The sequence below is a fragment of the Aquarana catesbeiana genome, linkage group LG04, assembly GCF_042186555.1.
Source record: "Aquarana catesbeiana isolate 2022-GZ linkage group LG04, ASM4218655v1, whole genome shotgun sequence".
NCBI classification, from domain to species: domain Eukaryota; kingdom Metazoa; phylum Chordata; class Amphibia; order Anura; family Ranidae; genus Aquarana; species Aquarana catesbeiana.
In genome coordinates, this window is record NC_133327.1 from 604,182,508 (window position 1) to 604,207,218 (window position 24,711).

Below are 24,711 nucleotides of genomic sequence, written 5' to 3' on the forward strand. Positions count from 1 at the left end.
TGATGTAAGGAGGGAGGCTCTCTGGGGACCCTAATATAGGGGGAGGCTCTCTAAGGACCCTGATGTAAGGGGAGGCTCTCTAGTGACCCTAATGTAGGGAAAGGGGTCTCTGGGGAACCTGATGTAAGGAGGGGCTCTCTGGGGACCCTGATGTATGGGGGGGCCCTCTGGGGACCCTGATGTATGGGGGGCTCTCTGGGGACCCTGATGTAAGGGGGGATCCCTGGGGACCCTGATGTAAGGAGGGAGGCTCTCTGGGGACCCTGATATAGGGGGAGGCTCTCTAAGGACCCTGATGTAAGGGGAGGCTCTCTAGGGACCCTAATGTAGGAAAGGGGTCTCTGGGGAACCTGACGTAAGGAGGGGCTCTCTGGGGACCCTGATGTAAGGGGAGGCTCTCTGGGGACTCTAATGTAAGAGGGGCTCTCTGGGGACCCTGATGTAAGGGGAGGCTCTCTGGGGACCCTGATGTAAGGAGGGGCTCTCTGGGGACCCTGATGTAAGGAGGGGCTCTCTGGGGACCTTGATGTTAAGGGGAGCTCTCTGGGGACCCTGATGTAATGAGGGGGCTCTGGGGACCCTAATATAAGTAGGGAGGCTCTCTTGGGACCCTGATGTAAGGGGAGGCTCTCTAGGGACCCTCATGTATGGGGGGGCTCTCTGGGGACCCTGATGTAAGGGGGGCTCCCTGGGGACCCTGATGTAAGGGGGTTCTCTGGGGACCCTGATGTAAGGGGAGGCTCTCTGGGGACCCTGATGTAAAGGGAGGATCTCTGGGGACCATAATATAGGGGGAGGCTCTCTAAGGACCCTGATGTAAGGGGAGGCTCTCTGGGGACCCTGATGTAATGGGGGGGGGCTCTCTGGGGACCCTGATGTAAGGAGGGGCTCTCTGGGGACCCTGATGTCTTGGGGGGCTCTCTGGGGACCCTGATGTAGGGGGGCTTCCTGGGGACATTAATGTAAGGAGGGGCTCTCTGGGGACCCTGATGTCTTGGGGGGCTCTATGGGGACCCTGATGTAGGGGGGCTTCCTGGGGACATTAATGTAAGGAGGGGCTCTCTGGGGACCCTGATGTAAGGAGGGGCTCTCTGGGGACCCTGATGTATGGGGGGGCTCTCTGGGGACCCTGATGTAAGGGGTATCCCTGGGGACCCTGATGTAAGGAGGGAGGCTCTCTGGGGACCCTAATATAGGGGGAGGCTCTCTAAGGACCCTGATGTAAGGGGAGGCTTTCTAGTGACCCTAATGTAGGGAAAGGGGTCTCTGGGGAACCTGATGTAAGGAGGGGCTCTCTGGGGACCCTGATGTATGGGGGGAGCTCTCTGGGGACCCTGATGTAAGGGGAGGATCTCTGGGGACCATAATATAGGGGGAGGCTCTCTGGGGACCCTGATGCAAGGGGAGGCTCTCTGGGGACCCTGATGTAAGGGGGGGCTCTCTGGGTACCCTGATGTAAGGAGGGGCTCTCTGGGGACCCTAATGTCTTGGTGGGCTCTCTGGGGACCCTGATGTAGGGGGGCTTCCTGGGGACATTATTGTAAGGAGGGGCTCTCTGGGGACCCTGATGTAAGGAGGGGCTCTCTGGGGACCCTGATGTATGGGGGGGGCTCTCTGGGGACCCTGATGTATGGTGGGGCTCTCTGGGGACCCTGATGTAAGGGGGATCCCTGGGGACCCTGATGTAAGGAGGGAGGCTCTCTGGGGACCCTAATATAGGGGGAGGCTCTCTAAGGACCCTGATGTAAGGGGAGGCTCTCTAGGGACCCTAATGTAGGGAAAGGGGTCTCTGGGGAACCTGATGTAAGGAGGGGCTTTCTGGGGACCCTGATGTATGGGGGGAGCTCTCTGGGGACCCTGATGTAAGGGGAGGATCTCTGGGGACCATAATATAGGGGGAGGCTCTCTGGGGACCCTGATGCAAGGGGAGGCTCTATGGGAACCCTGATGTAAGGGGGGGCTCTCTGGGGACCCTGATGTAAGGAGGGGCTCTCTGGGGACCCTGATGTCTTGGTGGGCTCTCTGGGGACCCTGATGTAGGGGGGCTTCCTGGGGACATTATTGTAAGGAGGGGCTCTCTGGGGACCCTGATGTAAGGAGGGGCTCTCTGGGGACCCTGATGTATGGGGGGCTCTCTGGGGACCCTGATGTATGGTGGGGCTCTCTGGGGACCCTGATGTAAGGGGGATCCCTGGGGACCCTGATGTAAGGAGGGAAGCTCTCTGGGGACCCTAATATAGGGGGAGGCTCTCTAAGGACCCTGATGTAAGGGGAGGCTCTCTAGGGACCCTAATGTAGGGAAAGGGGTCTCTGAGGAACCTGACGTAAGGAGGGGCTCTCTGGGGACCCAGATGTGTAGGGGGGCTCTCTGGGGACCCTGATGTATGGGGGGCTCTGTGGGGACCCTGATGTAAGGGGGATCCCTGGGGACCCTGATGTAAGGAGGGAGGCTCTCTGGGGACCCTAATATAGGGGGAGGCTCTCTAAGGACCCTGATGTAAGGGGAGGCTCTCTAGGGACCCTAATGTAGGGAGAGGGGTCTCTGGGGAACCTGACGTAAGGATGGGCTCTCTGGGGACCCTGATGTAAGGGGAGGCTCTCTGGGGACTCTAATGTAAGGGGGGCTCTCTGGGGACCCTGATGTAAGGGGAGGCTCTCTGGGGACCCTGATGTAAGGAGGGGCTCTCTGGGGACCCTGATGTAAGAGGGGCTCTCTGGGGACCCTGATGTAAGGAGGGGGCTCTCTGGGGATCCTGATGTATGGGGGGCTCTCTGGGGACCCTGATGTAAGGAGGGGCTCTCTGGGGACCCTGATGTAAGGAAAGGGGTCTCTGGGGACCCTGACATAAGGAGGGAACTCTCTGGGGACCCTGATTTAAGGGAGGCTCTCTGGGGATCCTAATGTAGGGGGGGTTCTCTGTGTACCCTGATGTAAGGGGGGATCCCTGGGGACCCTGATGTAAGGAGGGAGGCTCTCTGGGGACCCTAATATAGGGGGATGCTCTCTAAGGACCCTGATGTAAGGGGAGGCTCTCTAGGGACCCTAATGTAGGGGGGCTCTCTGGGGACCCTCATGTAAGGGGGGTTCTCTGGGGACCCTGATGTAAGGGGAAGATCTCTGGGGACGCTAATATAGGGGGAGGCTCTCTGGGGACCCTAATGTAGGGGGAGGATCTCTGGGGACCCTTATGTAAGTGTAAGCTTTCTAGGGACCCTAATGTAGGGGGAGGCTCTCTGGGGACCTTGATGTTAAGGGGAGCTCTCTTGGGACCCTGATGTAATGAGGGGGCTCTGGGGACCCTAATATAAGTAGGGAGGCTCTCTTGGGACCCTGATGTAAGGGGACGCTCTCTAGGGACCCTAATGTAGGGGGGGCTCTCTGGGGACCCTGATGTAAGGAGGGGCTCTCTGGGGACCCTGATGTAAGGAGGGGCTCTCTGGGGACCCTGATGTTAGGGGGGCTCTCTGGGGACCCTGATGTAAGGAAAGGGGTCTCTGGGGACCCTGACATAAGGAGGGGACTCTCTGGGGACCCTGATGTAGGGGGGCTCTCTGGGGACCCTGATGTAAGGGAGGCTCTCTGGGGACCCTAATGTAGGGGGGCACCCTGGGAACTCTGATGTAAGCGGGGCTCTCTGGGTACCCTGATGTAAGAGGGGGATCCCTGGGGACTCTGATGTAAGGAGGGAGGCTCTCTGGGGACTCTAATATAGGGGGAGGCTCTCTAAGGACCCTGATGTAAGGGGAGACTCTCTAGGGACCCTGATGTAGGGGGGCTCTCTGGGGACCCTGATGTAGGGAGGGCTCCCTGGGGACACTGATGTAAGGGGGGTTCTCTGGGGACCCTGATGTAAGGGGAGGCTCTCTAGGGACCCTGATGTAAGGGGAGGATCTCTGGGGACCCTAATGTAGGGGGAGGCTCTCTGGGGACCCTTATGTAAGGGTAAGCTTTCTAGGGACCCTAATGTAGGGGGAGGCTCTCTGGGGACCCTGATGTAAGGAGGGGCTCTCTGGGGACCTTGATGTTAAGGGGAGCTCTCTGGGGACCCTGATGTAATGAGGGGGGCTCTGGGGACCCTAATATAAGTAGGGAGGCTCTCTTGGGACCCTGATGTAAGGGGAGGCTCTCTAGGGACCCTCGTGTATGGGGGGCTCTCTGGGGACCCTGATGCAAGGGGGGTTCTCTGGGGACCCTGATGTAAGGGGAGGCTCTCTGGGGACCCTGATGTAAGGGGAGGATCTCTGGGGACCATAATATAGGGGGAGGCTCTCTAAGGACCCTGATGTAAGGGGAGGCTCTCTGGGGACCCTGATGTAAGGGGGGGGCTCTCTGGGGACCCTGATGTAAGGAGGGGCTCTCTAGGAACCCTGATATAAGTGGGGCTCTCTGGGTACCCTGATGTAGGTGGTGGATCCCTGGGGACCCTGATGTAAGTGGGGGATCCACATTCAGATATGTAACAACATATATATATTATATATATATATATATATATATATATATATATATATATATATATATATATATATATATATATATATATACATATATGTATACATATACTCATATATATTATATGTGTATGCCCGCCAAAGTGTATGACTTTCCTTACTTAGCTGCTATGGGCTCTAGCCCGAGATCTTTTGTAGACGTAGCAACGCCACTGGTGGGGGCCCTTCATGGTTTCTTGCACCGGGGCCCTGAAGATTCTAGTTACGCCTCCACAGAATCCACAGAAAATATGTGGTTAGTTCTCCAAGATGTTTGGAATATCCTACCTGAAGAACAGATGCTGAAGGCAAAGAGTGGTCACACCAAATATTGATTTGATTTGGATTTCTCTTCTGTTGATTTACTTTCCATTTTGTTATTTGATAAAAAAAATAAACCATTTATTCTATTTCTGAAAGCATTCTTAATTTACAGCATTACCTGCCTAAAACTTTTGCACATTAGTGTAATTTTTCTCTTACAGGAAATAATCTTTAGGAACTGGGTGTTTCAGGTATCTATCCAGCACTTTTTTTTGCACTGCAACATCACAGAGATGCTATTATAGGGGCAAATTGCAGTGAGACGGACTCAATTAACAGAGGTATTATGTGAATAAAGAATGTCAGCTGGCACAGAGGTGAAAATATACTTGTTTGCTCTAGCTACAGGCTTTACTCTAGTACAATATACTGATGTAAATTCCCAAACTGTGAGCAGTGTTAAAAAGTGAAGAGGTTGCAGGGAAGGAGTGTGAGGAGCCAAAAACAGACTGAACAACAAGGTACATTGCCCTTTGCTAACATGTCCAAAGGCTCTCATCTACTTAAGAAGTGAAAAAAAGTCTATGATGTCTGGGGATTCTGTCAGTGGAACTCAACCCAGGGGTCACAGAGATTAATGCGTCCTCCCACAGCACCTGCACAACTAATGAGAAAAGAAAAGGAGAGAGGTTTGCCATGCATGCACATTTTTTCCAAAACATGTAGCAGAGATTACATTAAAAAAGAAAGGAAAGTAATGTTCATTTGCTTTCATTTGCTGTAAATTAAGAAAATACAGAAAAAAGCAAATAAAAAAATAAAAATAAATAAATAATAAAAAAAGCAAATAAAATATTATGCAACTGGTTGTTAACATCTTTTTAGGGCTGGTTCGCACCACAAAAACACACTTCTGATCTGTTCCAGATGCATGCAAAAATGCATGCACGTTTTTATTGTGTTTTTGGCGCATTCCGGTGCATTTTTCATGCGTTTCCGGATGCATTCCAGATGCATCCCAAAATTTTCTTCTTTTTTTTCTTGTTTTTTTTTTTACTGTACTGGGGTCCTGTGCATTTTTGATGCTCTTCCAGTGCATTACAGTGAGTTTATGATGCGTTTTATGACCTTGAAGTACAGTCCAGTGCAGGAAAAATGCAGCATGTTCTACTTTTTTTTCTGACTCTGGAGAGCCCTGGAACTGACCGCACTGGTGTGAACTTTGCCATTGGAAACCATATAACCTACTTTCCATGCATTTTTGAGGCAGAAAAAAAATGCACTGGACTGCATGTGGTGTGAACTGGCCCTAACATTACAGAATATAGACTATTATTTGCATGTGACTGTTTTATTTGCTCAGAGACTTTCAAAGTCTGACCAAATAGATCTTTAACAAAGATTAAAATAAAACTGTAAAAAAAATACAGGGTGCGGATCTGATATAGGTAATGCAAACAAACAAAAAAAAGGTCTGCCTTCGAATAGGTATCAGTGACAGGCTCTGTATTGCTATCACACCTCATTTAATTCCATTGTTGATTTCAATAAAAAATTCAGTAACATAAACATATGTTTTTGTGTTGTGCTGTAAATGTTCTTGCTCATAAACCATGGTCCTGATTTAAAAAAAATAAAATAAAATGATCTTGTGAATTGTTTGATATCTCAAATTAAGTTCTAAGTACACGAAGACAAGTTACAAATATTGCATAAAGCTATTTTTACTATTTCCATATATAACATAATATGCATCATAGCTAAATAAATGAGCACAATTAAATTCAGACTAATAAAAAAAGGTTGCACACTATAATATCTGTCATATACTATATTCTAGTGCTGAAAATCATGTAAGTTTTAATAAAACACTTTCAGTGTAATAATAAAAAAGGTATATATATATACATATATATATATATATATATATATATATATATATATACATATATATATATATATATATATACATATATATATATATATATATATATATATATATATATATATATATATATATATATATATACATATTTTATAACTTATGACTTCCCCTGTAGTCTGAATTACATTTTTCTATATTTGTTTTCAAAGTGTAGGTCACAAAATAATGAAAAGCAAATTAAGCTTTTTTTTCTATTACAGTATTTAACTGTTAGAAAATAAGACATCTAAGAAATATAAGCAAACTTTTTAAAAATTGCTGCTATATAAGACATTTAATGCATTTTAACATAGAAATGCATGATTACAAGAATGCAAATTAATATACATGGTCATCTGAAGTTTTCACAAAGGTGGAATGAAGACCAAATCATTTTTTTACAGAAAGTGATGATTTTAAAAATAATAGGTTTTGTATCATTAGCACATACACATGCACATGTGACACGTGTGTGTAGCACACTATACTCTGTGCTTTTTTTTGTGTTTCGCCTTTACTTACATACACTCATTTACATGATTTCCTTTGGTTTATTATTATCTTCCAAATAAAATACATTTTAGACTTTGAAATTTAAACATCTGAGTACATATGAAGGAACTTGCTGTAAATATGATACCTTGCATAAATGCTCTCAGATAATATTTAATATTTGCATATTGTATGCAAATAGTGAACACTAAACAGTTTTAATAACAATTCAGTACAAAATGAAAAAAAAATATATATATTGTGCTTTAATATCTTCATATTTTTTCTGGCACAATCTTAGAAAATCAATATGTCTTACATATTCTGATATTTTATTGCACATTTGGCAGTTGTTGCGGGCATAGTTAGGCATAAAAAAAAAAAAAAAAACTTATTCCCCTGAAGAAAATAACTTATCAAATATTACTTTTAAAATAAACAGAATATATTTCATCCAATTATTTTTAAATAAATATAGATAAAATACTATACAAGTTATTTTAGAGTTACAAAAGACTCATTGTATAACAGAGAAGAAAGTAGAGAGAGAAAGGAGGGAGCGGATAAACTAACCAAAGACATCATTTGCATCCTAAGAAGAGAAAAAGGGATCTAATTTACTAAAGGAGTAATTTCACTAATTTTAACCAAGATCCCCAGCAACATATAAGAGGATTAAAAAATCAGGAGTTTCCTGTACACATATGTGTTGGAAGTGAATACAACACAGTGTGAAAATTGCTTCTTCGGTTAATCAGCACGCTAAAGGAGTAGAGCATGTTGACTTTCAAAGTGAATTTTCACTTATGACGGCCAAAGAGTGAAACAAAGCAAAAAATCACTTGGCAAAGAATACCAATCATGAACAAAGAAAATTTTAAAAACAGGATTTTCTTCTCTCAAACATGGTTGGATGATTGAAGTCAGCTCAAGATTTTTTACTTAGCTCAGTGAATGAGGAAAACCATCACAGAATGAAAAATTGTGCTTCCCCCAACCTAATTGTGTTTCGTTTTGAACAAACATTTTTTTTCTGTGCACATTATTAAGTATTATTTGCAAAGCAAATTTTACTTTGTTTTTGCTGCATTTGCTATGATAAGTGAAAATTACCTTTAAAAATGAACATGTTCTACTCCTTTAGTAAACCAGGTTCATGGTGTCATAGAGAACATATTATTAGTGGCCCAGGGCCAACAAGGATAAGGTGAACTTCAGGAAATTTTTAACAATTTTGGCCATCTTTTTTCAGTCTAGTCTTTTAACGAATATTATTATTATTATTATTATTATTATTCACTGTTCATAAGTCCTTAGCAATTACCAAAAATGTTAAACTTCTTTGGAATTACTTATTTTTCCACATAGATTCCTAACTGCTACATGATAAATATGACAGGTGAGGGAGAATGGTTTTGCTATGTCACTTGACTTTCACTGGAGGATCCACAACATATTTTTCAATGTTTTGTGCCCCTATATTTGCGTAGGCTTCATTCACTGATAACTGAACAAAGATGCAGTAGGAGGTACATTGTAAGCACTAATCTACTTGGGGTTTTGTGAGTGGTGAATTCAGCTGACACACACACAGTGAGAACTCATATATATATATATATATATATATATATATATATATATATATATATATATATATATATATATATATATATATATATATATATATATATATATATATTCACAATATTCAGTGGTTTTGAAATGATTTATAAAACTTTTTATTCAATTATAGGTTAATTAAAGTATTCCTGTACAATTTGAGATACTTTGAATTCCATATTAATCTCTGTCATTTAGGATTATATCTAATTTAACTGGTAGAGTGTTTTTTGGCACCTAGAACCCAGCACTGCTAGTCCTTGGTAATTTTAATAATATGTGTGCCTAATTGTCCTGATCTCTAGCCTAGCCTTAATAGTAAACCTGACCCTATTTTTACCTGAAATGCAAAATGATCTAACCCTCATAACACTTTACCCATCACCTAACATTTAACCTTAACATATACCTTTATACTGAGCCCGCCCTAATATTAAATATTACCCTTTACCCAAATTCTTAATCTTAAAAATGTAAAATTTACATCTAACCTGAACCCCTTAACACAGAACTTTTCATCTAGCCCCCCTTAAAGTGGTTGTAAACTCTAAAAATAAACAACAACCTGCAAGACAAAGGCATAATAAGCTAGTATGCATTGCATACTAGCTCATTGTGAAATACTTAGCTTAGATCGAAGCTGTTGCAGCGGTCCCCGTACACCGCTGTGAACGACGATATGTCTCCCGGAGTTATTTCCGGGTTTGTGGGCTCCAGCGCTGTGATTGGCCGGAGCCACGGCACATCTCCTGAAGAAATGGCACGAGCTAGCCTTTTCTTCAGTGTGCATGTGCCGATGACGTCGGCACATGCGGATACAGAGAATATCTCCTAAACGGTGTAAGTTTAGGAGATATTCATGGTACCTACAGGTAAGCCTTACTATAGGCTTACCTGTAGGTAAGAGTGGTGTAACAGGGTTTACAACCACTTTAACTTAAACGCTTAACCTAAAAATGCTCACCCTTGATCCTCACCTTAAACCATCCATTCACCTAATCCCTAATACCAATTAACCCCTGCATACACCTTACTGGCAACCATAACTATCGACATGAAGAATACTTCTTATGTGCTGAGATTTTACAGCATCAAGATCATGATTTAAAATGCTAATAATTCATTACTTTACCTATATTTTCTCTCCAAACATTCAATTTGCATTTGTTCCAAAAAGGGTAGATGATTTTATACAAAACTAGACACAGAACATGTTTGCAGACAGGATGGTAATTTTCATTGTATCCATTAGGGGTAACACTGTAAAAATATATAGATATATATTTATTTGATTCCAAACAAAGGAACAGATGACTATAAATATTTAGAACATATGGTACCAAGAGGCTGTTGTATTCTATACAGAAATTTAAGTGTTAGAAAGATATGCTGAAAATTCTGAAAAAGAAAATATAAGGTAGACATGCAATGCGGTGCTAGTTCTTGGTTAATAGACTTTTCAAGCTTCTTTCCACAGCTTCGTCCAGTTCTTCCTCCAGCTCCTCCTTCTTAGACATAGCTAATTTTGACTGGTAATCTCTAACTATTTGGTCTATGTAGGGGGCACTTTGAGTTCCATGCAGCATCAGGGTCCATTCTTTCAATACACCCTTTTCTGGCATGCTCCCAACAAAACCGATCTCAAGAACCCAAGTTCCTCTTGGGTCTTCTCCCCAGGTGTGAGTTGTCATGAATGGCCATTTATCAAAACCAACTTTAGAGTCATCGTCCCTTGGACGGCGACTCAGGAGGATGGATTTTGTTCCCATCGGTGATGTCATATTGATGTTCAAGTCTCCACGCCTTGTAGAATTTACAGTTATAACCGCTTGGACATGTTCAAGGTATCGAACAAAGTTTTCCTTTCCTTCACAAGCATCTGTTGTAAGTGTGAGCATCAACTTTCCATCAGAAGGTATTTTCCTGTATTGTGAAATAAATAGATTCCACATTTTAGATACACAGTATACAGATTATGAGATGCATTTGAAACATGTTCCTAAACAATTTAGGATACAGAATTTAGAATAACAGAAGATAACATGTGTGCTCTTTGACAATGATACTAGTGTAGACCTAGTTAAACATTCAGAATGCACTCACACAGTGAGGCTGATTTACTAAAGGCTGTTAACTTTCCAAAGGAATTTGCTCTTTGCAAGGGAATTCCCCCTTTGATTCATGAATGTTGTAAATGTTCACTTTGCAAAGAATACCTAATAAGGTGCAAGGAAAATAAAAAAAACAGTATTTTTCTTGCACCTCATTCACAAAGCGAAGGGAAAATTCCCTCAAAAAAGTGGAAATTACTCAACAGCCTACTTCCCTTTAGTAAATCAACCCCATTGTGTACTGTAAGCCTCATGGTTGTGCTCCCAGAGATGTACACAATCATTACAACATACACTATATTGTCAAAAGTATTGCGACACCTGCCTTTACATGCACATGAACTTTAATGGCATCCCAATCTTCGTCTGTAGGCTATATTGAGTTGGTCCACCCTTTGCAGCTATAACAGCTTCAACTCTTCTGGGAGGGTTGTCCACAAGGTTTAGGAGTGTGTCTATGAGAATGTTTGCCCATTCTTCCAGAAGCGCATTTGTGAGGTCAGGCACTGATGTTGATCGAAAAGGCCTGGCACGCAGTCTCCGCTCTAATTCATACCAAAGGGGTTCTATCGGGTTGAGGTCAGGACTTTGTACAGGCCAGTCAAATTCCTACACCCCAAACGCGCGCATCCATGTCTTTATGGACATTGCTTTGTGCACTGTTCCAAATCAGTTAATATGCATATAAAGGCGGGCATCTCAATACCTTTGACAATATAGTGCATATGCAGCTAATACACTAACAAATGTGTTTTCCTAATCTGGACATGCTCCAGCCTCTGAATAGCAAGTAATGGCTGGCACATCTAAAGTAGAAAAGAGATTTCTCTAATTCCATTTCAACATGTACAGTATATACTAGTATCAATGAGCTTGACTGTAAAAAAAAAAATATTGCATATTCTTTGTTGGGGTACCAATGTGAACACACTTTGGGCATGGCAAGTTTGCATATACTATTTTGCAACAATACATTTTTGTACTTACGGTGCCTTGTTTGCTCCAAGAGCAAGGTGTATAGGTGTTGGAACTGCTCATTTATTTCTGTGAACCATTCACAGAATACATAGAGTTCTGTGAATAGCTAAGGGGAAAGGGGACAGATAAATAACACTAGCATGTCTGTGTATGAGGGCCACAGCTCTCATATATCCGCAACAGGTCAGAAGTATAGTAAGAGCTGTACCACTTGGCGGGTATAAAGTTTAATTTGAAAGAAAAGAGCAGCGATTCTGGACTTAGCATACACCTCAGCCAAGGTAATTTTTTTTACGCGTCAGAAATTACTAAAAACTGTTTGTCTGAAAATTGGCTTTAAAATTCTTCACTTCTGTCTGGTTTGAACTGGAAGTCATTTAACATTGGAAGTTTTTGCTTGACATAACACAGTATAAATGTTCCATTTTAATATTTCAGCAGAAGATTATTATTAAAGAATGGGTGCTTGACACATAATTACAAGCTACATATTGTATTAGTTTTAGCATAATTTCTCATTCTCCCAATGCATTTTTTTCTCCTTTTAATCCTGGCAATGGCATAATAAAGTGTTTTAAATATTAATGGATCTGCCTCGCAACAATTGCTGTAGACGACAAATGCTACCCGGCTTCTTTGCACTAATTGACAGGGTTGCTAAGGTGCACCGTGGAGGATATTCAAGAGGCTATATATAGACTGTGCTCTGCAAGTCTATGGGAGGAAGAAAACAATTATCCATAGTATGACTGAATCAAATCTTAATGGAAGTTGCAATGCAATCCCTTGGAGACTGCTGGTTTGTTTTACATTGACTGAAGATAATGTGGGTAAAAGCTTAAATATCAAAAGCTAAAAAGATCACTATGTTTTCAACATTTTGACCATAAACTATTTTAGAAAAAACAATTAGAAAAAAAAAGTGCATGCGTGTTTTGAAATGAGACATTTGATTTGAGAAGTGTTTAATCACTTATCCCCGATATATGTTTTTGCACATTTTAAGTTGAATTATAATTATGGATTTATTATTATTTAACCGATTGCCGACCATCCGCCGCAGTTGTGCTGTGGCAGAATGGCACAGGCAGGCGAATCGCCGTCATGTTACGTCCCCCCACCAGCCGCGACCATCAGTGGCGTTGCTAGGGGGGTGCGGTCCGCACCCAGGTGACACCCGCTGGAGGGGTGACACCATGCCGACGGTGGCCCTAGCTCCCTGTGGCAGTTTTTTTTCTTTCCAGCCGGAACACCTCCTGAACTGAGCCGCCCGCCCTGGCCCTGAGCTAGTGTAACGGGCAGGGGGGTGAAGAATTGCGATGGAGATGTCCTTTGCTGCCCAAACTCGAGGGGAGCTGCTGTGATAAGTGGGGGTGGGGGTGGGTTGGGGGAGCTGCCCAGAGTTGGTGTGCGGGGGGTTGCTGCTGAACACAGATATATTTTATATATAGATATATATGTAAATACATAGTAGCTGAACTGCTGGACACAGCTATAATATGTATATATACATATATATATATATATATATATATATATATATATAGTAGCTGAGCCGCCAACCCAGAGCTGGTCTGATAAGGGGGGGGGTGCTGCTGGACACAGCTATAATAGATATATATATATATGTATGTAGTAGCTGAGCCACCAACCTGGAGATGGTCTGACAAGAGGGGGGGTGACACCATGGTTTTCCGCACCAGGTGACACCAAATGTAGTGACGCCAATGATATCTGGCCTGGACCTGGTGATCGGTCCTGATGAATGAGATCCTTCCCCTGTCGTGTAACTGTAAACACTGGCAGGGGAAGTGATATCATCTCTCCTCGTGTTGGTCTTTTCCATTCCAGACCAAGGAGAGAAGACATCTCAGAGTGAGTTGCAAAACACTACACTGACACCAGGTCACGTAGGCACACAATTCACCCCCCGATCACCCCCCCAGTTAACCCCTTCAGCACCTGTCACTGTGTCACCCAGTGCAGCATTTAGTGACACTAATCAGTGTTAGGGTAATTAGTCTTAGGCCCAGATAGGCCTAGGGACCCCCACTACCCCCCCAATGAAGGTTTAACCCCTTCATTCCCCCTTTTCACCTGTGATCACTGTATAAGTGTCACGGGTAATGCAGTTTAGCTAGATTATTTTTTATAGCATCAGGGCACCCGCCGTATTTTACCTAATAAAGCTTTAACCCCCTGATCACCTGGCGGAACACAAAAAAATAAAAAATAAAAATCCAAAAATAGTTGTGGTTGTATTTTTCTTCTCTCTCTCTCTCTCTATTGTAGTCTCTTTTATGTTCCCTCTCTACTGTCCGCTCTACTTTTCTCACTATTGTTCTATATCTATCGTTCTCTCTCTGTTTTATTTTTACTATGTTTTATTGTATTTGCTTTGCAGGTATGGTATGTTATACTGTAATGTTTGTTTTATTGTTAACCATCATTTGCTTAGCAGATATGCCATTCAGCTGCAGCACGGGTTTATTTATCTTGACAGCAACAGCGTTTGCTCCCACGATACCTAAAGCCGTGACTCCAGCGCTGTCAGAGGTGATTTCACCACCACAGTTAAAAAAAAGAGCATATATTCTGAAGCATGGGGGGCAGGAGTGGAGGAGCGGTTTGCTCCTAACATTAGGGGCGGATTGCCCACATGCTTCGTCATATATTTTTTTAGGCACAGATTACTATGTTTTATTGTATTTGCTTTGCAGGTATGGTAAGTCTTACGGTTATACTGTAATGTTACTTTGTTTTATTGATAACCATCATTTGCTTAGCAGGTACGCCATTAAGCTGCAGCACGTGTTTATTCATCTTGACAGCAATAGCGTTTGCTCCCACGATACGTAAAGCCGTGACTCCAGCGCTGCTGGAGGTGATTTCACCACCACCACAAAAAATGGTGCATGTATGCCCATCATTAGAAGTGGGTGGATAAAGGGCGGTATTCTAATGGTGGACATATCCACCGATCGATCTCTTTTTTTTGTTCAGCCCACATTCTGCATGAAAAGAAAAACATTACAATGTATGCTCAACAAGGACCAGCAATGTACTGGTATGTTGCTGGACTTTGAGTGGTTATACCAGAATGATGCCTGCAGGTTTAGGTATCATCTTGGTGTCATTCTTTTCAGCCAGCGGTCAGCTTTCATGTAAAAGCAATCCTAGTGGCTAATTGGCCTCTAGACTGCTTTTATAAGCAGTGGGAGGGAACGTTCCCCCCCACCGTTTTCCATGGTTTTCTCGGGCACTCCTGTCCCAACAGGGAACCCGAGAATGCAGCCGGTGGTTCAGCCAGCTGACCATAGAGCTGATCAGAGACCAGAATCATCTATGTGGCCTAAGAAACCGGAAGTTACAAGTATTTCATGACTTCGGTTTTTCTGGATATAATCAGCGCCATTGGGAAATTGGCAAAGCATTTTATCACACTGATCTTGGTGTGGTCAGATGCTTTAAGGGCAGAGGAGAGATCCAGGGTCTAATAGACCCCAATTTTTTCAAAAAAGATTACCTGTCACTACCTATTGCTATCATAGAGGATATTTACATTCCCTGAGATAACAATAAAAATGATTAAAAAAAATGAAAGGAACAGTTGAAAAATATATTAAAAAAGCAAAATAAATAATAAAAAAAAAAAAGCACCCCTTTTCCTCCGTGCTCACGTGCAAAGGCGAACGCAAGCATCGGTCTGGTGTCATATGTAAACAGCAATTGCACCATGCATGTGAGGTATCACCACAAAGGTCAGATCGAGGGCAGTCATTTTAGCAGTAGACCTCCTCTGTAAATCTAAAAAGGTAACTTGTAAAGGCTTTTAAAGGCTTTTAAAAATGATATGTAGTTTGTCGCCTCTGCATGTTTGTGCGCAATTTTAAAGCATGTCGTGTTTGGTATCCATGTACTCAGCATAAGATCATCTTTTTTATTTCATCAAACATTTGGGCAATATAGTGTGTTTTAGTGCATTAAAATTAAAAAAAGTGTGTTTTTTTCCAAAAAAATTGCGTATGAAAAATTGCTGCGCAAATACTGTGTGAAGAAAAAAATTGCAACACCCACCATTTTAATCTGTAGGGCCTTTGCTTTAAAAAAATATATAATGTTTGGGGGTTCAAAGTAATTTTCTTGCAAAAAACAATTTTTTTCATGTAAAAAAAAGTGTCAGAAAGGGCTTTGTCTTCAAGTGGTTAGAAGAGTGGTGAGTGATGTGTGGCACAAGCTTCTAAATTTGTGCATGAAATGCCAGGACAGTTCAAACCCCCCCCAAATGAACCCTCTTTGGAAAGTAGACACCTCAAGCTATTTGCTGATAGACATGTTGAGTCCATGGAATATTTTATATTTTGTCACAAGTTTCAGGAAATTTACACTTTTTTTTAACACAAAGTTGTCATTAAATGATATATTGTTCAAACATGGCATGGTTATATGTGGAATTACACCCCAAAATGCAGTCTGCTGCTTCTCCTGAGTACGGGGATACCTCATGTGTGAGACTTTTTTGGAGCCTAGCCGCGTACAGGACCCCACAGTTTTGAAGGCCCTGAAATGTCCAGATAGCACCCCCCCCCCCAAATGACCCAATTTTGGAAAGTAGACACCCCAAGCAATTTGATGAAAGGCATGTGGAGTCCATGGAATATTTTATATTTTGCCACAAGTTGCGGGAAAATTACAAATTTTTTCTTTTTTTTTTTACACAAAGTTGTCACTAAATGATATATTGTTCAAACATGGCATGGTTATATGTGGAATTACACCCCAAAATACATTCCACTGCTCATCCTGTGTACGGGGAGAGCACATGTGTGGGATTTTTTGGGAGCCTAGCTGCATACAGGACCCCAAAAACCAATCACCGCCTTCAGGATTTCTAAAGGCGTAAAATTGTGATTTTACTCCTCACTACCTATCACAGTTATGGAGGCCCTGAAATGTCAGGATAGCACAACCCCCCCAAATGACCCCATTTTGGAAAGTAGATACCCCAAGGTATTTGCTAAGAGGCATGGAGAATTTTTTGCAGATCTCATTTATTTTTGAAAATGAAGAAAGTAAAGAAAAAATTTTTTTTTTATTTTTTCGATTTTCAAAACTTTGTGACAAAAAGCAAGATCTGCAAAATACTCAACAAGCCTCTCAGCAGATAGCTTGGGATGTCTACTTTCCAAAGTGGGGTCATTTGGGGGGTTTTGTGCTATCTTGTCATTCCATGGCCTTCGAAACAGTGATAGGTAGTGAGGAAGTGAAATCACAATTTTACGCCCTTAGAAAGCCTGAAGGCGGTGATTGGTTTTCAGGGTCCTGTACACGGCTAGGCTTCCAAAAAGTCTCACACATGTGGTATCCCTGTACTCAGGAGAAGCAGCAGAATGTATTTTGGGGTGTCATTCCACATATGCCCATGGCATGTTAGAGCAATATATCATTTAGTGACAACTTTGTGCAAAAAAAAAAAAAATTTCATTTTCCCGCAACTTGTGGCAAAATATAAAATATTGCATGGACTCAACATGCCTATCAGCAAATAGCTTGGAGTGTCTACTTTCCAAAATGGGGTCATTTGGGGGGGGGTTGTGCTATTTTGGCATTTTATGACCTTCGAAACTGTGATAGGTAGCGAGGAGAGAAATAAAAAATTACGCCCTTAGAAAGCCTAAAGGCGGTGCTTAGTTTTCGGGGTCCTGCACGCGGCTAGGCTCCCAAAAAGTCTCACACATGAGGTATCCCCATACTCAGGAGAAGCAGCAGAATGCATTTTGGGGTGTAATTCCACATATAACCATGCCATGTTTGAACAATATATCATTTAGTGACAACTTTATGTTAAAAAAAAGTGTAAATTTCCTGAAACTTGTGACAAAATATAAAATATTCCATGGACTCAACATGCCTATCAGCAAATAGCTTGGGGTGTCTACTTTCCAAAGAGGGGTCATTTGGGGGGGTTGAACTGTCCAGGCATTTTATGCACAAATTTAGAAGCTTATGTCACACATCACCCACCACTCTTCTAACCCAGTGTTTCTCAACTCCAGTCCTCAAGGCGCCCTAACAGGTCATGTTTTCAGGATTTCCCTCAGATGAAATGGCTGTGGTAATTACTAAGGAAGTGAAACTGATCAAATCACCTGTGCAAAATAATGGAAAACCTGAAAACATGACCTGTTGGGGCGCCTTGAGGACTGGAGTTGAGAAACACTGCTCTAACCACTTGAAGACAAAGCCCTTTCTGACACTTTTTGTTTACATGAAAACATGTTTTTGTCATTTTTCAATCACATGTGACAAAAAATAAAATATTCAATGGGCTCAACATGCCTCTCAGCAATTTTCTTGGGGTGTATACTTTCCAAAATGGGGTCATTTGGGGGGGGGGGTTGTAGTAGACGCTATAACTTTTGCGCAAACCAATAAATATACGCTTATTTACATTTTTTTTTTACCAAAGACATGTAGCTGAATACGTTTTGGCCTAAATGTATGACTAAAGTTGAGTTTATTAATTTTTTTTTATAACAAAAAGTAGAAAATATCATTTATTTTCCGTTTATATCGCAAAAAAAAAAAATTGCAGAGGCAATCAAATACCATCAAAAGAAAGCCTAATTGTGGGAAAAAAAGGGCGCAAATTTAATTTGGGTACAACAATGGATGACCGCGCAAATACCAGTTAAAGCAGCGCAGTGCCAAATTGTAAAAAGTGCTCCGGTCATTGAGTTGCCAAATCCTCCGGGGCTGAAGTGGTTAAAGTAATTATTATAGGAAGGGAACAGGGAAAGAAGGAAAATAATTTGCAAGGTTTACATTCATAAACATAGGAAATGATAAGAAAATGGAAGAGCTTAAAGCAATTCTTTCCTTTGCTAATGTTCACAGAAACTGTCATCTACTTTTTAGCTTATAAACTCTATAGCGCATAGTCAGGGAAGAAAACTTTGCCCCAGAGTTTCCACAAATATCCAATAATTCCCCCATTGGGTGCTGCCATTTTGCCTCTCTCATAGCATAGAGAAATTTAAAGCGGAATTCCAGCCTGTAAAAAAAAAAAAAAAATTACATTTACTGTAGCTGCTGAGTTTTCATTATAAGGAAACTTACCTGTCCGGCCATCCCGCCATGTCGGCACCCCTAGCCGATTTGTCAATCGGCGACGCTTTACAGCCTGTTTCCTACTGTGCATGCGAGAGTCATGCTGCGCTTTTCTGAATGCCTCTGCTGTCTTTGAGTCCTGTGTGTCTCCCAAAAGCGGGGGAGGGGCTGGAAATTGTGCTGCAATCTTACCCAGAAGTGGGAACAGGTACCTGGTTATGACAGATATCCGCCCCCCCCCCCCCCCCCCCATGAAAGGTGCCAAATGTGGCAGTGGAGGCAGGAGGAAGCAAGCAAGCGGAGCTTCCCCTTTTGAGTGGAGCTCCGCTTTAAGCCAAACTGTCAATCACAGCCAGTGAATTAAAGACACCTCTGTCCTTCCTGTGACAGTTATTGATCTCTGCATATGTCAGGAGACAGGGGAAGGGGCAATGATGGAGATGACAGCTTTAAATAGTTGTAAACCTCAGTCATGAACTCTGAACAAAGTACATGTATCTGTAGTGTTTACTTATCTCTCTCCAAAGTTGTAAGTGTCGTTCTCTCTGATGCTTCATTCCTCTGTTAGCAGAATCACTTCTGAGAAGTTTTCCCGACATATGACTTAAAATTTGTGATGGGGAGGGAGCCCAGAACTGAGCTTGTCTATTCTCTGTATCCTTCCTTTCCTTTTGTTTGTTGTGTGGAGGGGGTGTGTGCCGTTCTTCCAATCAGTCCTCACACAGTGTAACTGCAGCTCTCTGCCACCTCCTCTGTGATGCTAAAAGATGGCAAAGGATTTTGGATTCTCTTTTGATGGTGTGTAGGGAACAGAATACTGAAGTAAAACCTATGTAGGAAGATTTGTTTAATCTATGTGTATCACCTGAGGCCAGTCACTTTACTCAGTACATGAGAGGGTTTACAACCACTTTAACTTTTCAAAAGGTCCAAAGAAAAAGTAGTAGTGTAATTTAGTCTGCTCAGAATGCATATTTTGTTGAAGGGTTGAATGCATTTGAAACAGCTCAAGGAGCAGAATATGAACAGGTTTATCTGCTTAGGGAAAACTCAGGTTTGCTTTAAAGCCCATTCCCAGGCATAAAAGAATTGTGGAGAAATATGGGAACCTCTCGTTTTTTATTTCTGTGACTCCACTGGGGAAATTTCTCTTGGTTTCTGTCTTTAAAACATCAGGAAAACAATTTAAGAGAACAGGTACCACAGCAAGAAAGTAATAAAAGCTTGAAGTTCTAAACCTTTCCCAACTTCCTAAAACAAAAAAACATAGTTTTGATTATAGTTGACCCTTAAATAGATTAATAAAATATTTTTTACTTTTAATAGATTGCATATATTTTCATTCTGAATTCCCATTTTTCAAACAACGTACCTTGGCTCCTGTATTGATCCACCAATACAGTGAAATCTTTCTGGAACAGTTTTCCATTCTCGTGCCATTTTAACCATAGAGCCAGCATCCAGTACACCATAGCCAAACAAGTGGTTAAACTCCAAACCAACACCATTCCTACGCCACTTATGAACTTCATCGTGCAGCTGGTTCCTTTTGGATGTTAGCACTGTTAAGTGTTGCAAGTCCCTCCAAGTGAGACCTGGACTATTGCAAGACAAAATTAAATTACAATACTGAAATTTTGCATGAATGCTATATTTTCCTTAATATGTACATAGCAATATGTCGATTTAAAGCTTTATTTTTAAAAAATTTTGTAGAATAGAGAACCTGACTGCAAAGCTAGAAGAGAAGAATGCATACAGACATACTAATGTTTCCAGACTGTCAGATTCCTGGTTCCTGCTTACTGCTGTGGTTCCTCCCACAACCTTTACTTCTCTACAGGACACAGTAGAGATTTAGGGGCCAGTGAATCGAACCAGTGCAGTAGGGACCAGGGATTGAACACTACTGAAAGTGTCAGGTCCTGAATAGTCTTCAGGCTATGGTTCCTCATTAAAGCAAAAACTGGCAGTGAGGGCTGTGGAAGAAGTGAGTATTAACTATAAACTTTACAGGAAGGACTTTATTTTCCATATTTATGTAGCGCACGACCCCCGTAGGAGCTGCAATTTGTGTGTTCTATCTGTAAATCACATTCACCACCTAGCACATCGCAGCCCATAGAAATAGAAACAGTCCATATTGTACTTTTCTCTTGCTTTTTATTTGTATAACATGAACTGGGATAGGAAAAGGGGTTTTCTGAGATGCTCTTTTGCTGCTTCATAATCTTTCCTTTGCTTTCTTATGCAAAGATTTAGAACAATGCGGATAATGGAAAGTTACTCTAAATTTCTCTTTGGGAAGACTGGAGTAGTCTGGTCTTTGAGAACAATGAAAGTGAATAGCAAAGAGCCACTTTGAAATACTCTTTGTATATAGACTTGGGTAGATTTACTAGAGAATACATAGCCTGTTGTAGTAAAGAGTCACTCTGAATAACCTCTTCGCCCGTAGACCTTTTTAGAACAATCTGTATCTCTATTTGTGCTCAGAGCTCTACCGCCGCCTTTTGACCACTACTTCCCGTCTGTACAGTACTTCCAAGTTAAGCTAAGGAAGAGATTACTCTGAATAATTCCTCCCGCCTGACTGATTGCAGTATTGTTGAACCCAAAGTCACAGGCCATCACCACCTGTCTCACTGACATGAGTACCAAGATCCCTCAGCCTCTGGTAGTACCGTTCTCCTGGGCTTTCACTCACTTGATCAACAGTTCATGTGCCACTCACAAACGGTCGATCGCCCAGTTTTCTTCCGCTTAGTTGCTACTTCTTCCGAATGGTTTCTCCATCCCTTCTCTCCAGTCTGGCACGCAGGGGGGCGTCCAGCGACACCAGCGACTACATGCTGTGCGGTGTCTCTAACTCCTTTCCTCCGTGTGGCCTGGACCCCCCCCTTCCCCGTAGGGGGGGGGCTCTGCTTGGCTCCCCGCAGGGGGCCCTCTCTCTGATCTCTCCCTCTCCGGAACTCTCCAGCAGCATGTGACCCCAGCTTATATAGGAGTCCCGCCTCCTGCCAAACAAATTAATGATTGGCCAGAATTCCACACATGAGCTGCCTGTCACTCAGATCCCAAGTCCAACCTCTCTTCCAGAACCATTTCCACTGAAAGCAAGAGGAGGCATCTCTGGGTCCAAGCACAGGTGGCCACATCCTACACTACACTGACACTCCCAGTTCTCAAAATAAACAACCAGGCCTGGAATAACAATGCAAGCCTGCCTAAATTTACCTGAAACCGTACTTTGTCATTTAAACACAGAAAGCTCACCTACTTGAAAGTAGGTGACCGCTACATATATAACGACAGAGTTGCTGTCAGATCAACCCCAAAGCATGAACTTCAGGCTTAAGATCAGCCCAGTGCACGAATGTTAGACCGCAGATCATACTTTATACATGAACTTTAAACCTCACACCAGCCCCAAGTTATGAATGTCAGGCCTCAGCTCAGCTCCAATTACTGCACCTTCAGACCTTAGATCAGCCCAAATGCATTCACCTTTGAACCACAAATAAGCCCCAATTCCTGCACCTTTAGACCTCAGATCACTTGAATCCATGCACCTTCAAACCTCAGATAAGCTCCAATATATAAAATTTCAGACCTGAGATGAGCCTCAATCCCTGTATTTATTATACTGGTCAGGCTAAATAAATGTAGGAAACCACCAACACCTGACAGTCTCTGTTGGATCATCACTGTGTCCCCCTGCACTGAAAACACTTTTCACATTCCCCCTCTGTGGCCCATGCACTTCCATGGCTTACAAAGTGATGCCCAAAAGCATGACTGGATAATCTTTAGGAGGCCCATGGCTTAGTCAGAGCCATCACTGGATGGAGCTACTTTGCTAGCAGAAGACAGGAAGTGTCCTTAGTGCAGGAAGGGCAGCAGCAAAAAAATGATGATTTTAGAAAATGGTTTTGGACAAGTCACACAGTTAGGGATATCTGAAGGTGCAAAAGTCCCTTTACATTTTTCTGCATAGATAAACAACATGTCTTGTTTACTGCCTTCTGCCATACATGTAAAACAAATCCCATGAACATACTTTGCCTCTAGGGCTAATGCAAACACCCCAGCTGCTTCTGGTGCTGCCGCAGATGTTCCTGAGTGACGTAAAGTGCAGTTTCCATATAAATCTGTTGTAGCCTGAAAACACAAATTTATAATTCACAGGTCATACACAATTAAGGAAGTCATATAAAAAAGTCATATTGCACTAAAATTATTTGAAAGCACTGAAATATTTATCATGCATTACTTTTTGTATTAAAGGAAACAGGCTATGATTAATTCCAAAGTGGTCTGAAAGCTTATAGCCAAATGCTAATTATTTATGATAAAGAAAACTAACTCAAAAATAAACATTTAACATATTAGAACATACATGTGCATGCTGATATGATCAGTATCTTCTGAGTGCAGCAGTGCTGGACATTTTTGCTCAGTGCTATTACCAGACACGTAAGCCACAAAAAAGGAGAACATTGACTCTGCATCTTGGCCACATCATTAGTTAAACAATGCAGACATTTTTAAAACCATCCAAAGTTGAAGAAGGGATTAAAGTGTGTGTAAAGGCAAAACATTTCTAGTTTTGGATAGAGTGTGTGTGTGGGGGGGGGCGGGGGTTAGACCCCCCTGCCAAGTGTTTATTGTTGCGTATGTCCCAGCTAGGGAGATTTACACCTCTCTTTTTTTGGAGACTATTGTCACAGTGACAGAAAAGAAGCAGAAATCCAAAACTGTCATCAGAGCAAGAAGTGAGGGTATATCTTTCCATAAGTACAAATCCTGTGGCAACAGTCTATGATGGGAATTCCCTTCACCTTGGGGAGTCAGGTGAGGAAACACCATCCGTCAAATGTTCAGCTGCTTCTATGAAAAAAAACTACATTTGGCTCCATGACAGCAAAAGATGATGTAAGTGGTTGTATTTGGTTGTTTTGAGCCCAGACAATGGCGTGCCCACAAAGGCCATTAAGATGCAATTATAAAATATTCCAGTGGGAGGTAAGAACAAGCCAAATATGACATCAGACTTGATGACAAGCATGGAGAGCTGCATGTCTGTTTAACTGTCTAATGACAAGTATGTCAATAGTATTAAAAAAAAGGGATGACTATTGGGTAGCCATGCTTTGGGAACTACAGTATGAAAGCAATAATAGGGGAATTTGTCAAGGCTTCTGGAAGTTAAGATATCAATAAGCTACATTCTGCACCAGCTTGCAGCAAACTTCACAGTTCAGATTGCTTTGAGCCCCATTTCCAAGAACCTCAACTGGTCACTAGTCTATGAGGAATATAGTCATATGTTGACTCTGCATGTGCAAACTGAACAGGTGGCCTGAACTTGCCCTTTCTGCCATAGTTAGAGCTCCTTCCAACATGTCTGCCTGCTTTAAGCTTCTATTATACTGTATAAAATGACAGAGAGATGATTGACAGATCTTTACATATCCAACATGCCACTACTAACAGTAGGAAGTAGTGAACATGCATCTAAATTTTACAAAGTACACTCCAACTGTGTATTTCAGATCTAACATGATTTGGGAGATACAACTAGCTTTATACAGTGAGGGAAAAAGTATTTTATACCCTGCTGATTTTGTACGTTTGCCCACTGAAAAGAAATGATCAGTCTATAATTTTAATAGTAGGTTTATTTGAACAGTGAGAGACAGAATAATGGAAAAAAAAAAT

At 42.2% G+C, this 24,711-nt stretch overlaps 1 protein-coding gene across 1 annotated transcript in view; it reads right to left on the minus strand.

The window, feature by feature from the left end:
* Nucleotides 1-6,955: 6,955 nt before the first annotated feature.
* PCSK2 (proprotein convertase subtilisin/kexin type 2) overlaps nucleotides 6,956-24,711 on the minus strand; it is a 369,694-nt gene continuing 351,938 nt past the window's right edge. Inside the window, exons 10-12 of the mRNA XM_073628231.1 lie at nucleotides 23,051-23,151; nucleotides 20,363-20,590; nucleotides 6,956-10,714 (exon numbers count right to left, since the gene is read on the minus strand). Of these exons, the coding sequence (XP_073484332.1) occupies nucleotides 10,228-10,714; nucleotides 20,363-20,590; nucleotides 23,051-23,151 (816 nt within the window). The 3' untranslated portion in view covers nucleotides 6,956-10,227. The remainder of the gene's footprint in view (nucleotides 10,715-20,362; nucleotides 20,591-23,050; nucleotides 23,152-24,711) is intronic.